Source organism: Oncorhynchus mykiss, chromosome 7 (assembly GCF_057628025.1).
Source record: "Oncorhynchus mykiss isolate SJ-2025 chromosome 7, ASM5762802v1, whole genome shotgun sequence".
NCBI lineage: Eukaryota > Metazoa > Chordata > Actinopteri > Salmoniformes > Salmonidae > Oncorhynchus > Oncorhynchus mykiss.
In genome coordinates, this window is record NC_143028.1 from 70,012,141 (window position 1) to 70,028,532 (window position 16,392).

General features: G+C 40.6%; 1 protein-coding gene across 15 annotated transcripts in view; it reads left to right on the forward strand.

Moving 5' to 3' along the window:
* The window catches only part of LOC110528493 (eukaryotic translation initiation factor 4B), a 35,412-nt gene extending 19,597 nt beyond the window's left edge, over nucleotides 1-15,815 (forward strand). For 4 of the 15 annotated variants that reach the window (XM_036984070.2, XM_090241846.1, XM_036984069.2 and 1 more), the window contains exons 12-15: nucleotides 100-134; nucleotides 1,351-1,480; nucleotides 3,403-3,475; nucleotides 15,335-15,815. In XM_036984070.2, coding sequence (XP_036839965.1) covers nucleotides 100-134; nucleotides 1,351-1,480; nucleotides 3,403-3,475; nucleotides 15,335-15,415 — 319 coding nt within the window. In that variant the 3' untranslated portion in view covers nucleotides 15,416-15,815. The remainder of the gene's footprint in view (nucleotides 1-99; nucleotides 135-1,350; nucleotides 1,481-3,402; nucleotides 3,476-15,334) is intronic. The other 11 variants (XM_090241850.1, XM_090241852.1, XM_036984074.2 and 8 more) reach the window with 3 other exon arrangements.
* The last annotated feature ends 577 nt before the right edge of the window (nucleotides 15,816-16,392 follow it).

Sequence of the window (16,392 nt, forward strand, 5' to 3'; positions counted from 1 at the left end):
AAAGCCTGTCTTGTAGTGACTGAGGCAAAAAAATAAATGCTTGGACTTTTTGCTTTGCAAGCGAGTTAGCTAAAGGTCTGAATGTCCGGTCTCTTTCAGCTCAAGTTCTGCAGATGAAAGAGGATCTGGAAGGGGTAAGGCACTCGGACTGTAAAGAACTTGTGCTTGTGTGTTTTTGTTAGTGGTTCATTCCAAATAAGGTGTAATGGAGACTTTGTCCTAATCTAATCCCAGAGTGGACCAACTAGGCCTTTCGGTCCTACTCTCAGATTAAGAGATTTTGCTCTGAAGTCAAGCGTGAGTGTTACTGACACTTTGGGGTTTTATTTACCCCCTCGCCCTTGAATGACTGCTGGATTGTGATATCTAACATCACATTCCAATTCTAAAAGGAAATGATTGATTGTTTCCACTTTCTCGGGGTTTGGTGATTTAGCTAAAGCAGGGGAGATTGGGTGGATTGGGATGAGGCCACAACTTGACTAACATGGATCAAAATAGTGTAGCACTGCCCAATTATGGTCCTGGATAATCTCTCCTGTTGGTTCTCTTGCCTGTTTCATTGGCTAGCTATCTCAGGACTCCATATTGCAACTATAAAGCACTGGTCTGAAGGGTTGGCAAAAAGCTATATGGAAGGTCCCAACTACCTTGCCCACCAGTACTTCACAAAATTATTTCAAATTGATTATGTGATGGGACATCAGAAGCAACTTTGAAGTATTGGAATCCAGCTGTAATTTACTGAATTATCAGTTGGTATAAAACCCAGGAGAGAAGAGGCAGCAGGAACCAAACTGGGCAGCCCTGGTGTAAAGTTAAAGTGGGGAACCCTTGATCCTGTATGGGTGCAGTGTCTGATTCTTTCCCAGGGTCGTGCTCTGTAGGCACCAAACACCTAATGTTCAACCTTCAACACCCCTTCCCATAAAACATTTTGAAAGTTCTAGTTTGTGCCTCCTGAACATGACCCTGACGTTGTCAAGCTCTTGACAGATTTTGCCATTAATATGTGGTTAGCTCCTGGGAAATGAGGTAAGATTATTCATTTTTTTAATGGGTATGGTTTATTAATCATGTGAAGGTTGTCAGTCAGCAAAAGCAGCAGACCCTGCGGCCATTAAGGAAAATGGGTTCCCTTGGCCTGGGTTGTATTCAAGATCACAGAAGTTAGAAGTGTGAACCTCGCATTTGACAATACATGTTTTGCTTAACTGCAAATGTTACGATCTTGAATGCAACCCTGGGCCAGAGGCGGCGTGGAATGCTGTTGTGGAGTGTAGCCTTAAGTGGAGTTCCAGCCACCCAAACCCCTCCCTCCATCCTCACTGTTTGGGCTCTCCCTTCCAGACGAGAATAAAGTGGACGGTGTGCGTCGGGACCGGGGCCCCCCACGGGGGAGAGGGGGGGCTGCGGGGCCTGGAGCAGGGCGGGGCCGAGGAGAAGGGGCCAACAGAGATCGACGAAGGGAGGAAGACAGGTCAGCCCAAAACGAGCTGCATTAGTGGAACAGGCAGGGAGGGTAATTGCAGCCAGGGCACCTCTAAAGGCTGGTTTATGGTCAGTACATCAACTGTTGGAAATTAAGAAAGTTAAAAGCAATGCAATTGCCACTATTGTTATTAGAAGTGTGGAAGTGCCTTCACTAGGGCCCAATACTCTCCTCAGTGAGGATATTACGGATGCAAGCTGTAATTTCTCAACTCTTGGCTCTCCCGAACGTGAAGGCACAACATTAGGACTCGCTTACCTCCACTACAAAAGCACAAAATTATAATTTGGAGGATTTGAACATCATGTCACAAACACTGAAGTTAGAAGTGTTTGAAGTGTTGACTTATGTAAATATTGACAAAAAAATTGATGCGGCTACAGAACAGGGGTCTCTTACAGTAGCTTGCAGCCCACCTAATGAGCATCTTGCCAAGCAAATTTGAAAGTACATGCAATTTTCACGTGTTCCACCGCAAACTTTCATTAACAAATCTCACAAGTGTCAGACACCCCAAGCTCCCAACAAGCCAAAACTAACACTATCTGCCAATTAATTTCCAGCAATATTGCCCCCGTCTGTGTGGTGCACACGTTTGTCTGTCACTCTGATGTGATAACTGCCTTGTGGGTTGACACATACTTTACCCAAAACTTTCTCAATTAAATGTTAGGAAGTACATTTGTATCTATTTGCAAACATTATGACATTACAAACGCATTGCTAGACCAGCAAATTAGATGGCACATTCATTCCTAAAGGGGAATTGAACTTTTAAAAAAATACAAAATCCGAGCTACATATAAAATAAACATCTGTGATTAAAGCATGGATATGTACTCTGAACATCCAATTTTGTTGTTTCTCTATGAACAACAAATTGTGTGAATACCCCAAAAAATTGAAAACCAGAATTTGACCAAACTTAATTTGAGAAATATTAAACAATTTAGGGGAAAATCAGATTTTATTGGGCCCCCCTTTAGAGTTGGTTAAAACAAACATTGTTTTACCAAGTATATTGGCAGAACTTAGTGTGCTACTTTCTTTTTGTACACTAAGGACCTGGGGAGGAGTTGCAGGCGAGTTACAGGTTAGAGGAGAATGTGCCTATTTGAAAGCTAGCTTGTGACGTTTTTTTTTTTTTTAAAGTAGCTCTCATGCTAGAAAAGGTTGGAGACCCCTTGTTATGGTAACCTTAATATAACTTAATAACGGAACCGATTTAGTTTTAGGGAATAAAATAACTGTTTAGCTAGCTAATTCCATGAACGAAAATATCCCCGGTTAAAGTACTGGCTGATTTTTGCCTTTAAAAAAAAAAAAAAAATTGTGTCTTGCAGGCGTGAGTAGATGTGGGTGTTTCTTGTTTCTTTCGCAAAAGCTCCTCTTTAAACTGGATAGAAGTGGTTTAGGTTGTGTTCATAGCCATATTTTTTCACACCGATGTTAGGCAGTGATCCTCGATTCCTTTCCCTAACATAACACTTTTTTTTTTATCAAGCCCCATACAATCACACCTAAGCTTGATCATTAGTTGAGTAGGCAAGCTTGTGTGGGGGGTATGGTTAGCAGATGTTAATGCGAGTGTAGCGAAATGCTTGTGCTTCTAGTTCCGACAATGCAGTAATGTGTCATGTTTGGGGTAGCCTACTTGAGGACCGGAGTAAACACTCCTGTTGATGACTAACTGTTAACCAGCCTTTAGAGGTTATATGAGAGATTGTGAGGGTGTGAATACTATTAGTCTTCTCCTGCATTTACAGTTATGAGTGGATTATATTGGATCAATTTGACTGGGAATGATTTGGTGTCATACTGTTGAACGGTGTGCTAGTGCACTCACAGGCTCTGACCCTCAAGACTTAGCTGGACAGTGAAGTTTAACTTAGTGTTTATTCTGATTGTAGAAAGGATAACAGAAGAGATCGGGACTCAAGACCAGCACCAGAGCCAAAGAAATACGAAGAGTCCCCAACTCCCGTGAGTCCTGGTGTCACATCAAGTGCTCTTGACCCACCCCATAGTGGATTTGGATTTTCCTCAAACTCCCACACACTGTCATTCAGTTTTCAAAACCTGAAACTCCCCCTGAACAATCTCGTCTTTCACTGAACCTGTCCCCCAAATTGTCTTCAGTCCTTTACCCCATAATCTTGTCACATTGGCTTCGGTGTTCTACTGAAACTGCCCATGGTTAGCACCCTTTTAGAGTATCCCTCAATGTCGCCAGCCTTTTCCTCAGTCTTTGTTTGTTCTTCTGTCTTTTCGGCTTTTATTGCAAAATTCACACATCAGGGAAAAACATGGGTCCCGCTTACTGAAAAGTTTACTGATATTTGTATAAATAGTTACCATACATATTATTGTGGGGGTGATAGGCATGGGTTAAAGCTCAATGTTAGTAAATTCTCCCAACCATCATATCTAAGCCAATCAATTTGATTGGAGATACACAACACACTCCCTGCCTCTCGTCGTGAGCTGTTCCGGCCTTTACCGAGAACCACATACTGGATGTCTTTAACAGGGTCATTAGCAATTGACTGAGTATTTTCTGTGCCTACCTAGCTCAAATTCTAGGCATCGGATTAAAATAAGGTTATAGCATCCATAAAGTGACAATTTGATTTGAGCATTTTTGGGTTAACTGTTTCACCTATGTTCAATTTCTAATTTCTCTCATGCTCATTTCTGTCCATTTAAGAACCAATTATGTGCTACCCTTTTGTAGCATTTCTGACAATGCTAACATCTTTTCAGCTCAATCTGAGTTCTAAAACCGGAACCAACAACTCTGTTGCTGCGCAACAGTAGCAGCTAGCTAGCAGCTGTAGCTAGCTAGCTAACACCAGTTGGATGAGAAGCAAGCTACAAGCAAAAGGTTGTTAGCGAGATGGGTATAGTCCTCTAAATTACACTGAACAAAAATCTAAACGCAACATGTAAAGTGTTGGCCCCATGTTTCATGAGCTGAAATTAAACATAAACCAAGTTTTTCATATGCACAAAAAGCTTATTAATCTCATTGTGCACAAATTAGTTTCCATCTCTGTTCGTGAGCGTACATTTTTTGCCAAGATAATCGATCCACCTGACATGTATCGCATATCAAGAAGCTTATTTAACAGCATGATCATTACACAGGTGCAACATGTACTAAGGACAATGTAAGGCAGCTCTAAAATGTGAAGTTTTGACACACAACAATGCCACAGATGAGGAAGCATGCAGTTGGCTTGCTGACTGCAGGAATGTCCACCAGAGCTATTGCCAGATAATTGAATGTTAATTTCTCTACCATAAGCCGCCGCAATGTCATTTTACAGAATTTGGCAGTTTGTCCAAATGGCCTCACAATCAGACCGTGTGTGTGGTGTTGTGTGGGTTTGCTGATGTCAACGTTGTGAACAGAGTGCTCCGTGGTGGTTATGGTATGGGCAGGCATAAGCGAAGGACAACAAACACAATGGCAATTTGAATGCAGAGATACCGTGACTAGATCCACAATTCTTGGAATCTAAAAATGTTCCAGTTCTTCCATGGCTTGCATACTCGCCAGGCATGTCACCCATTGAGCATGTTTGGGATGCTCTTGGATTAACGTGCACAACGTATTCCAGTTTCCACCAATATCCATAAACTTCCCACAGCCATTGAAGAGGAGTGGGACAACATTCCACAGGCCAAAATCAACAGCCTGATCAACTCCATGTGAAGATGTCACACCAGATACTGATTGGTTTTCTGATCAATGCCCATACCTTTTCATTTTTAAAGTACCGTAATTTCTGGACTATTAAGCGCACCTGAATATAAACCGCATCCACTGAATTATTAAAATATATGTATTTTGTACATAAGCCGCATGTCTGTAAGCCGCAGGTGCCTACCGGTACATTGAAACAAATTATCTTTACACAGCCTTTAAACGAAACACGGCTTGTAACAAAAATAAATAGGCTGTAACGAAACAGCATTATGTGACGGTGCTCAGTTTTTTTGAAAGCGGGAAAAATCCATAAATTAGCCGCGTCATTGTATAAACCGCGAGGTTCAACGCGTGGGAATAAAGTAGCGGTTTATAGTCCGGAAATTACGGTACTGTATCTGTGACAAACATGCCTATCTGTATTCCCAATCATGTGAAATCTATAGATTAGGTCCTAATGCATTTATTTTAATTGAATGATTTCCTTATGAACTAACTCAGTAAAATCTTTGAAATTGTTGCATGTTTGGTTTTATATTTTTGTTCAGTGCCTTTGGGAAGTATTCAGAAGCCTTGACTTTTTCTACATTTTGTTAAGTTATTCCAAAATTGATTACATTTGTTCCCCCCCCTCATAAATCTACACAGAATACCCCATAATGACGAAGCAAAAACAGGCTTTAAGAAATGTTTGCTCATGTTTAATTTTACATAAGTATTCAGACCCTTTACTCAGTACGTTGTTGAAGCACCTTTGACAGCGACTACAGCCTTGAGTCTTCTTGGGTATGACGCTACAAGCTTTGCACATGTATTTGGGAGTTTCTTGCATTCTTCTCTGAAGATCCACTCGATCGATGTTGGGTGGATGGGAAGTGTTGCTGCACAGCTATTTTCAGGTCTCCAGAGATGTTCCATCGGGTTGAAGTCCGAGCTCTGGCTGGGCCTCTCAAGGACATTGAGACTTGTCCCGATGCTACACTTGCATGGTCTTGGCTGTGTGCTTAGTGCCTTGCAAAAGTATTCATCCCCACTGGCATTTTTCCCATTTTGTTGCATTACAACCTGTAATTTAAATGGATTTTTAATTTGGATTATATGTAATGGACATACACAACAGTCCAAATTGGTGAAATGAAAAAAATTACTTGTTTAACCTCTCTGGGATATATGGGACGCTAGCGTGCCACCTGGCCAAAAGCCAGGGAAAATGCACAGGTCCAAATTCAAATAAATTACTGTAAAAATCTTACTTTCATTAAATCACACATTCAAGATAGCAAATTAAAGTTACTTGTTGTGAATCCAGCCAACATGTCAGATTTCAAAAAGGCTTTTCGACGAAAGCAAACAATGCTCTTATCTGAGGATAGCACCTCCGTAAACAAAGAGAAACCATATTTCAACCCTGCAGGCACGACACAAAACGCAGAAATAAAAATATAATTCGTACCTTACCTTTGACGAGCTTCTTTTGTTGGCACTCTAATATGTCCCATAAACATCACAAATGGTCCTTTTGTTCGATTAATTCCGTTGATATATATATATCGAAAATGTCAATTTATTTGGCCGGTTTGATCCAGAAAAACACTGGTTCCAACTTGCTTAACGTGACTACAAAATATCTCAAAAGTTACCTGTAAACTTTGCCAAAACATTTCAAACTACTTTTGTAATACAACTTTAGGTATTTTTTTTACGTTTAAAAATTGAAGACTGGATGATCTTTGTTCAATACAGGAAGAAAACAAACTGAAGATAGCTTTCTGGTCACGCGCCTCTAACAGTACACGTCAAGATGATTGTACTTCTTCATTACACAAAGGAATAACCTCAACCAATTTCTAAAGACTGACATCCAGTGGAAGCGATAGGAACTGCAAGAAGGTCCCTTAGAAATCAGGATTCCCAATGAAAACCCATTGAAAAGAGTGACTTCAAAATACTTTTTCTCCTGCTAAATAAGTTCTGTTATACTCAGACATGACTCAAACGGTTTTAGAAACTTCAGTGTTTTCTATCCAAATCTACTAATAATATGCATATCTTATCCTCTGGGAGTGAGTAGCAGGCAGTTGAATTTGGGCATGCATTTCATCCGGATGTGAAAATACTGCCCCGTCACCAAGAAGTAAAAAAAATAAAAAAAATAAAAAGAAAGTTTACAAATAACAAAAAGGTAAAGTGGTGTGTGCATATGTATTCACCCCCTTTGCTATGAAGCCCCTAAATAAGATCTGGTGCAACCAATTTACCTTCAGAAGTCACATAATTAGTTAGATTACACACAGGTGGACCTCAAGTGTCACATGATCGCCGTGTATATGTGTGTATATATATATATCTCTCTCTCTGTTCTGAAAGGCCCCAGGGTCTGCAACACCAAGGAGTTTTCCAAACAGGTCAGGGACAAAGTTGTGGAGAAGTACAGATCAGGGTTGGGTTATATAAAAAAAAAAATATCCAAAACCTTGAACATCCGGAACAGATTTTTTATGACGGATCTTTGTACTTTTCTCCGTTTATCTTTACCTCAATCCTGGCTAGTCTCCTAGTCCCTGCCGCTGAATAATATCCCCACAGCATGATGCTGCCACCATGCTTCACCGTAGGGATGGTGCCAGGTTTCCTCCAGATTTGACGCTTGGCATTCAGGCCAGAGTTCAATCTTGGTTTCATCAGAGCAGATAATCTTGTTTCTCGTTGTCAGAAAGTATTTAGGTGCCTTTTGGCAAACTCCAAGTGGGCTGTCGTGCCTTTTACTGAAGAGTTTCTTCCGTCTGGCCACTCTACCAGAAATTCCTGATTAGTGGAGTGCCGCGGAGATGGGAGAACCTTCCAGAAGGACAACCATCTCCACAGAGGAACTCTAGAGCTCTGTCAGAATGACCATCGGGTTCATGGTCACCTCCCTGACCATGGCCCTTGTTCCCCGATTTGCTCAGTTTGGCCAAGCGGCCAGCTCTAGGAAGAGTATTGGTGGTTCCAAACTTCCATTTAAGAATGGAGGCCATTGTGTTCTTGGACCTTCAATGCTGCAAAAATGTGTTGGTACCCTTCCCCAGATCTGTGCCTCAACACAATCCTGTCTCCGTGCTCTACGGACAATTCCATCGAACTCATGGCTTGGTTTTTGCTCTGACATGCACTGTCAACTGTGGGATCTTTTATAGACAGGTGTGTGTGCCTTTCCAAATCCATGTCCAATCAATTGAATTTACCACAGGTGGACTCCAAATAAGTTGTGGAAAGATCTCAAGGATGAGAAATGGTAACAGGATGCATCTGAACTCAATTTCGAGTCTCATAGCGCAAGGTCTGAATACTAAATGTAAATAAGGGTATTTCGTTTTTTTTTATAAATTTGGCAAAATTACTAAATCTTTTCACTTTGTAATAATGGAGTATTAAGTGTAGACGGAATATGTGAGTGTATGTGTGTGTGTTTATATATTTAAAAAAATCGATTTTAGAATAAGGCTGTAACATAACAAAAAAGTCAAGGGGTCTGAATTCTTTCCGAAAGGCACTGTAAATCAGAGCACAAACAAGATGGCAAATGTCCTTTGCTGCTATTACAGCCAGTAACTGTAAGCCAACAAGACTGTACCAATGTTGACTTCAAATTCAGTAGCTACATTCCATAAAGCATAGCTAGCTAAGCAAAGTGCGTTGTCAACACCAAACTTTGATAAACCGCCATGCTGCAAACTTCAATTGGCATGCTCATCTAGTTACTCCAGCATGATAGTCAAACTGGCTAGATGCCTACATGTGCAGCCAGATTTTCAGGTTCATCAGAAACACTGCTAGCGAGCCTTCATTTCCTCAACCAAGATAAGCCTATACCAACACAAACTAGCTGATTTTAAAACGAATCGTCTTGCTAAGAAATTGTTAGCTATGTTGAATCTAAACCCAGCCAATGCACATACAAGTAGCCCATTGGCTGTGGATTGCTGTGAGTGTACACATGCTAGTTATTTAATTAGTTAGATCAACACACGAGACCGACACGTTGCTGCTCTAGCATCCAGGACAAATTCCAGAGCTTAACTTATGATTCGTTCATTCAGTACATGCTCTTTCCATGCAATTTTCTTAGCACTAACTTTGATTCAAAAGGTATTAACCAATTTATTTAACTGGGCATGTCAGTTAAGAACAAATTATTATTTATGATGGCCAAACCCTAACCCGGACAACATTGGGCCAATTGTGTCGCCGCCCTATGGGACCCCAATCACGGCTAGTTGTGATACAGCCTGGAATCGAACTAGGGTCTGTGGTGACTCTTCTAGCCACTCGGGAGTCCAATCAACCATGTCAAGTTACAGTTCAGTGTGTCCCCAGAAATCTGAACCAGTACGAATGACTTTTTAAGACCATTTTTCCAGATATATTTTAGACAATGTTTCAAATATATTTTCCTGACGTTAAAGCTTATTTTCCGGATGTTGAAATCAGGTATATTTTTGGTTCTGAATTAATATTTACTATTATACTATTGAAATACTAATACTTTTTTTTTTGCTCTACTGCAGTGGTTTTCAAACCTCTCATCGGGGAACCCCAGACGTTTCACAATTTTGCTTTAGCTCTGATAGTTATTCAAGAGGTTGATAATTAGTTGACTCAGGAGTGCTAGCTCTGGAATAGATCAATTACATGGAACGGCCTGGGGTCCCCATAGAGAAGTTTGATTACCTCTACCTCTAAATGTTATACTTACCCAGCACGTTAGGATAATTTGTTTAAGGTTAGGGAAAGAGTTGCCAAAAATGCTCTCTAACCCGTTGCAAAAATGTCCTTGTATCGAAGTGGTGTGTTATTAGGGAAATCGAGGCCGGACCGCACCAAAAATAGACCCAAAAAAGACAGGCAAATGACCTTGGTGTAGGTCCCCTTAGTGGGAAGTAGCCATCAACAAGTAAACGAGACTTTCCAATTGCACTCAGCCAAATGATTAAGTCACTTACAGGAACTGGTATGTACTAAAGGTAAAGCAGCTGTTGATATTCACCCCTCTTTAAAGATAGACTCCCATGTTTTGCATGAATGCATATAGCCATGTCTGAAGTAATAGCCAGGGCCAAGTTTCCTGATAGCGATGGAACTTGAGTTTTTTATGATGCATCGTTAATATAACGTATAACGTAGAACTCATCTTTCCCAAAACACGATGTAGGGAGAACTTTCATTAAGTGTGTCGTTAGAGCATGTGTCGATACTGATAGGATCGAAAGAAAGGTTGTGCTGCTCTCGGATCAGCGTTCTCCGTTCAAATCTTACCTTAAAATTAGATACTACGACTGATCTATGGCTGCAAATATTGAGGTGGCTCACACAAAACCCAAACCGGCTGCGCACATGCGCCATCGTGCATACATTTATTTTGTCCCCCCACACCAAACACGATCACGACAAGCGGGTTAAAATATCAAAACAAACACTCAACCTATTACATTAATTTGTGGGCAGGTCAAAAAGCATTAAACATGTATGGCAATTTAGCTAGCTAGCTTGCTGTTGCTAGCTAATTTGTCCTGGGATTTAAACATAGTTATTTTACCTGAAATGCACAAGGTCCTCTACTCCAACAATTAATCCACACATGAAACGGTCAACCGACTCGTTTCTAGTCATCTCTCCTCCTTCAAGGATTTTTCTTCTTTGAACTTTTATGGTGAGTGGCATCTAAACTTTCATAGTATTACCACGATGACCGACAACAGTTCCTTTCAATCACCCACGTGGGTATAACCAATGAGATGGCACGTGGGTATCTGCTTCTTTTAACCAATGAGAAGATGGGAGAGGCAGGACTTGCAGCGCGACCTGCGTCACAAATAGAACTGACTTCTATTTTAGCCCTTGGCAATGCAGATGCTCGCGAGCAGTGTGGGTGCAATAATTGAATAATATAGGTTGCTAAATTTATTTTGCAATGCGAGTGGTGTAGTCAGGGTGTTATTGTAATGCTTAGGCTATGCACTAAATCAAATATTTGTCACGTTGCGCTCATGATAGTCCTATACCATGGAATTGAGGCAAAAATTACAGCCTACAATTAGCAAAATGGAACTCAACTGATTGAACATGAAAATTATTTCATTATGATTGAATAATATAGGCTATTTAGCCAATTGAATTTGTCTATAATGCAGTTATCTCAGTTTTCATTTGAAGCATATTTTTATCCTTTGCTTGTTTTATAACAATTGCAAAGACATTAGCAACTTGGTATTGTAGTCAATTTCGTTCTGAAGATATCGGTGGTCAGAGACAATCTTGAATCTTTGTTTATCGGGGAGAGCATGTATGAAGTGACACGGAAGGGCAAAAAAAATCATTGAACGACCCAGTTAGCTGTTCTACGAGTGCTCTGAGGTAAATTGGTGGTCTAAGTGCTACTTTAGTTAAAATGGTTTTGAGAAATGGCTCTGAGATTTAACAAGGTGCCTACGAAGGTCCTAACGGTGAATTTAGCATGAAGATGCTTTTGCGAAACCGGGTTCTGGACATTAAATTGAGACAATTTACACTTTGAAGTGCAAGTTACATTTTTGAAGACACCTTTTGCATGTGGAAATTAATCACTTTCCGGTGTAAAAACAATGGAAACTAAAAATGTATAAGTGTGAAGCAGGCATTGGTCTGAAGCAGGAAAATAAAGTAAATTCACATGAGCACCACAATGCATGCTCCACCAAGGTTTTCCATCACACAGCTTTGACCAACTACAGTAGCTATGATGGTCTATTGTACACATTGTTTGAAGTATGCAGATTGCTTAGGATTGAAACCTTCTCACACAGCCTAATTCCTACTCTTCAGATGAATAATGGACTTTACATTGTCCTATTAAAATGTGTAAATACAGTACCAGTCAAAAGTTGACACCTACTCATTCTAGGGTTTTTATTTTTATTTTCTTCATTGTGAATAAAACTATGGAATCATTTAGTATCCAAAAAGTGTTAACCAAATCAAAATCAGTTTTATATTTGAGATTCTTCAAAGTAGCCACCCTTTGCCTTGACGGCTTTGCACTTTGGCATTCTCTCAACCAGCTTCATGAGGCAGTCACCTGGATTGCATGTCAATTAACAAGTGTGCCTTGTTAAAAGTTGTTGAGCCAATCAGTTGTATTTATTTAGGATCACCATTAAAATACATTCACAGATTTCACAACAGACTGTGTCCCCTCAGGTCCTTACTCCACCACTACTACATATCTACAGTACATAATCTGTGTATAGTGCATATGTTATCGTTTGTGTATGCATGTGTCTGTGCCTATGTTTGTTGCTTTGCAGTCCCTGCTGTTCCATAAGGTGTTTATTTTAATTTATTTTACTGCTTTCATCAGTTACTTGATGTGGAATAGAGTTCGCCTCCCATAGTTTGTTCTGGACTTGGGGAGAGACGTCTTGTGGGGTATGCATGGGTTTCTGAGCTTTGTGCCAGTAGTTCAAACAGACAGCTCGGTGCATTCAACATGTCAATACCTCTCATAATTAAAAGTAGTGATGAAGTCAATCTCTCCTCTACCTTTGGCCAGGAGAGATTGACATGCATATTATTCATATTAGCTCTACATCAAAGGCCAGCCATGCTGCCCTGTTCTGAGCCAATTGCAATTTTCCAAAGTCCTTTCTTGTGGCAACTGACCACACGACTTAACAGTAGTCCAGCTGCGACAAAACTAGGGCCTGTAGGACCTGCATTGTTGATAGTGTTGTTAATTAAGAAGGCATAGCAGCGCTTTATTATAGACAGACTTCTCCCTATCTTAGCTACTCTTGACTCAATGTTTTGACCATGACAGTTTACAATCCAGGGTTACTTCAAGCAGTTTAGTCATCTCAACTTCAATTTCCGCATGATTTATTACAAGATTTAGTTGAGATTTAGGGTTTAGTGAATGGTTTGTCCCAAATATAATGCTTTTAGTTTTAGAAATATTTAGGACTAACTTATTCCTTGCCACCCACTCTGAAACTAACTTTTCCAAGTTGTCAGACCCCGGTGGCTTGTCATGTTGATACAATACTTTTTTCACCTCTTCCATATTCACTTTACAGAATTCAACATTATAATGCTTGTCTTTCATAATTTGGTCAGATAAACTTGGATGTGTTAGTGTTTGTTTTTGGCATGTCATGCCTAAATGTGCCAATCTTGCCAATGAAAAAATAAAGTAGTTAGCTTATTCATCACAAAACCAACTGATATTGCCATCTGATTCAATGAATGATGGAGCTGAGTTGTCCTTTTTTTCCCAAAATTTATTTTAACTTCAAGAACTTTTGAAAGTTTCTTCAAGTGCAATCTCAAAGACCATCAAGCCCTCTGAATCTGGCTCTCATGAGTAACTGCACCTCTGATTGCAGCCCAAATAAATGCTTCACAGTAGCAGTTCAAGTAGCAGACACCATCTCAACATTTACTGTTCAGAGGAGACTGTGAATCAGGCCTTCATGGTCGAATTGCAGCAAAGAACTCACTCCAATAAGAAGACTTGCGTGGGCCAAGAAACACGAGAAATGTAAATTAGACCGGTGGAAGTCTATGGTCTGAGTAGATCAAATTTGAGATTTTTTTGTTCAAACCGCTGTATCTTTTTGATACGCAGAGTAGGTAAACGGATGATCCCCCACATGTGGTTGACTGTGAAGCATGGAGGAGGAAGTGTGGGGGTGCTTTGTTGGTGACGCTCAGTGATTTTATTCATAATTCAATGCACACTTAACCAGCATGGTTACCACAGTATTCTGCAGCGATATGCCATCCCACCTGGTGTGCACTTAGTGGGACTGTCATTTGTTTTTCCACAGGACAATGACCCAACACACCTCCAGGCTGTGTAAGGGCTATTTGACCAAGGAGTGTGATGGAGTGCTGCATCAGTACCTGACCTCCACAATCACCCGACCTCAACCCAATTGAGATGGTTTGGGATGAGTTAGACCGCAGAGTGAAGGAAAAGCAGCCAACAAGCGGTCAGCATATGTGGGAAGTCCTTCAAGACTGTTGGATAAGCATTCCTCATGAAGCTGGTTGAGAGAATGCCAAGAGTGTGCAAAGCTGTCATCAAGGCAAAGGGTGGCTACTTTGAAGAATCTCATAACATATTTTGATTTGTTTAACACTTTTTGGTTACTACATGATTCCATAGTTTTGATGTGTTCACCATTCTACAATGTAGGACATGGTAAAGGAACCTTGAATGAGTAGGTGTCAACTTTTGACTGGTGCTGTGTGTGTGTATGTATATATATGTCTGAGTGTATTAATCATTATGAACATCTGCTCTTTCCGTGAGACTGACCAGGTGAAAGCTGTGATCCCTTTTTATTAATGTCACTTAAATCTACTTCAATCGGTGTAGATCAAGGATTTTTAGGCCTTGAGACAATTGAGACACAGATTGTGTACGTGTGCCATTGAGGGGGAATGGGCAAGAAAATATTTAAGTGCCTTTGAACAGGGTATGGCAGGTGACAGGCGCACCGGATTGTGTCAAGAACTGCAACACTGCTGGGTTTTTCACGCTCTCCAGTTTCACTGTGTATCAAGAATGATCTACCACCCAAAGGACGTCAGCCAACTTTACAACTGTGGAGTCTGGCCGTGGCTTGCTATATAAAGAAGGTAGACAGGCATCAACTCATTCAGTTACTGTTCGTATGAACTGGGCAAAACAATCGACTGAGCGTGGTATGATTGTCGGTGCCTATATGTCAGGAATGGCCTGTCTTCTAGCCTTTTTGCGCACTACTTTGGCTAGAGTTGATGGAGAATGGTGCTACAAACAAAAAACATCCAGTCAGTAACAGTTCTGTGGGTGAAAACAGCTTGTTGATGATAGGTAAAAGGAGAATGGCATGAATTGTGCAAGCTAACAGGAATGTAATGGCGCAAATACGTCTCACTTAAATCTGATTTATTTTTCATAATACAATGTGCAGTTTAGGTGCAAATTGTGACATAGTATTTAAGTGTTTGACCCGTTACCTGTAGTAGCACTGTACCTTGAAAATACATAACTAAGGACATGTATTGTAATGTGGGACCAAATGAGCAATGTTAGGATCTCTCCTGATCTGTTTTTTTTGTTTCAGAAATTCAGCTCAGCCAGTAAATACGCCGCTTTGCTAATGGACAGCGAGCAAGGAGACGACGCGGAGGACAGCATAGAATAAAGCGAGAGCGGGGGAGTGAAAAGAAGATCCAGTCAATGAAAGAATCTCACATTAAATATGAAAGTCTCCTCACCTGGTGTAGAGGCACCTGGGAGGTCGTCACTCCTACCTACTTTCCTTACTCGTAACCCTCCCTCCCCTTTTCAGGACTTTTCAGTTTCTAAAAAGAATAGTCATATACTGACTTGTTTTAAATGGAAAGGGAAAGGAATAGTTGACAAGAAAATATGGAATATTGAATTAATTGTAATAAATAAAAAAGTGGGGTAAAAACAAATATTGTTTACATTTGTGATGGTATGCGTTGGGCTCCATCCTTTTCCCCAGTGGAAAAGGATGACATTGGTTACTGGATGCTTGCTTGTCAGCCTGACCTATTAAATCTCATGTGCAGTTAAAAGGGCAGTGTTTTATTTACCTGACAGCTGGCTAAGTAGGATAAAAGTATATATTCTCGCCGATTGGTCCAGCCAATACTCATAATGACATCGTTCTCAATGGGGGGGGTTTGCCCCGCTGGCGGACACTGAACCTACGTAAGTGAAGGCAGAGTTTGCCGTTGTAATTGAGTACTGTAGAGCACGGGGAGGTGAATGTCGTCACTAACTAAACAAATCTGATCAATAAAGGAGGCATTGTTTTGTGGCGGTTCTAATGTTTCTTAATGATCCGAAGTTCTCTACCACAAGCATTGAATTATTTTTTTACTCGTTCTAGCTGGTCTGTTGAGTAGAGCAATTGGCATTTACCACCAGACTACTAAATTGCAAATCGAGTGCCAGCTCTGCCCACACAACTAATAACCAGACATCCTCTGCAAAAGAACGCACCCAAAGAAAGTCTACCTTTGAGAAATGTCTGAAGCTGGTACTACTAGTGTAGGACAGAACTTTAGCCAGCTAGCAGTGCTACTGATCTATTGAGATGTACTGGGAAGGTGTTTGACAGTGTTTTGGGAAGTAGCTTGGAAATTATTA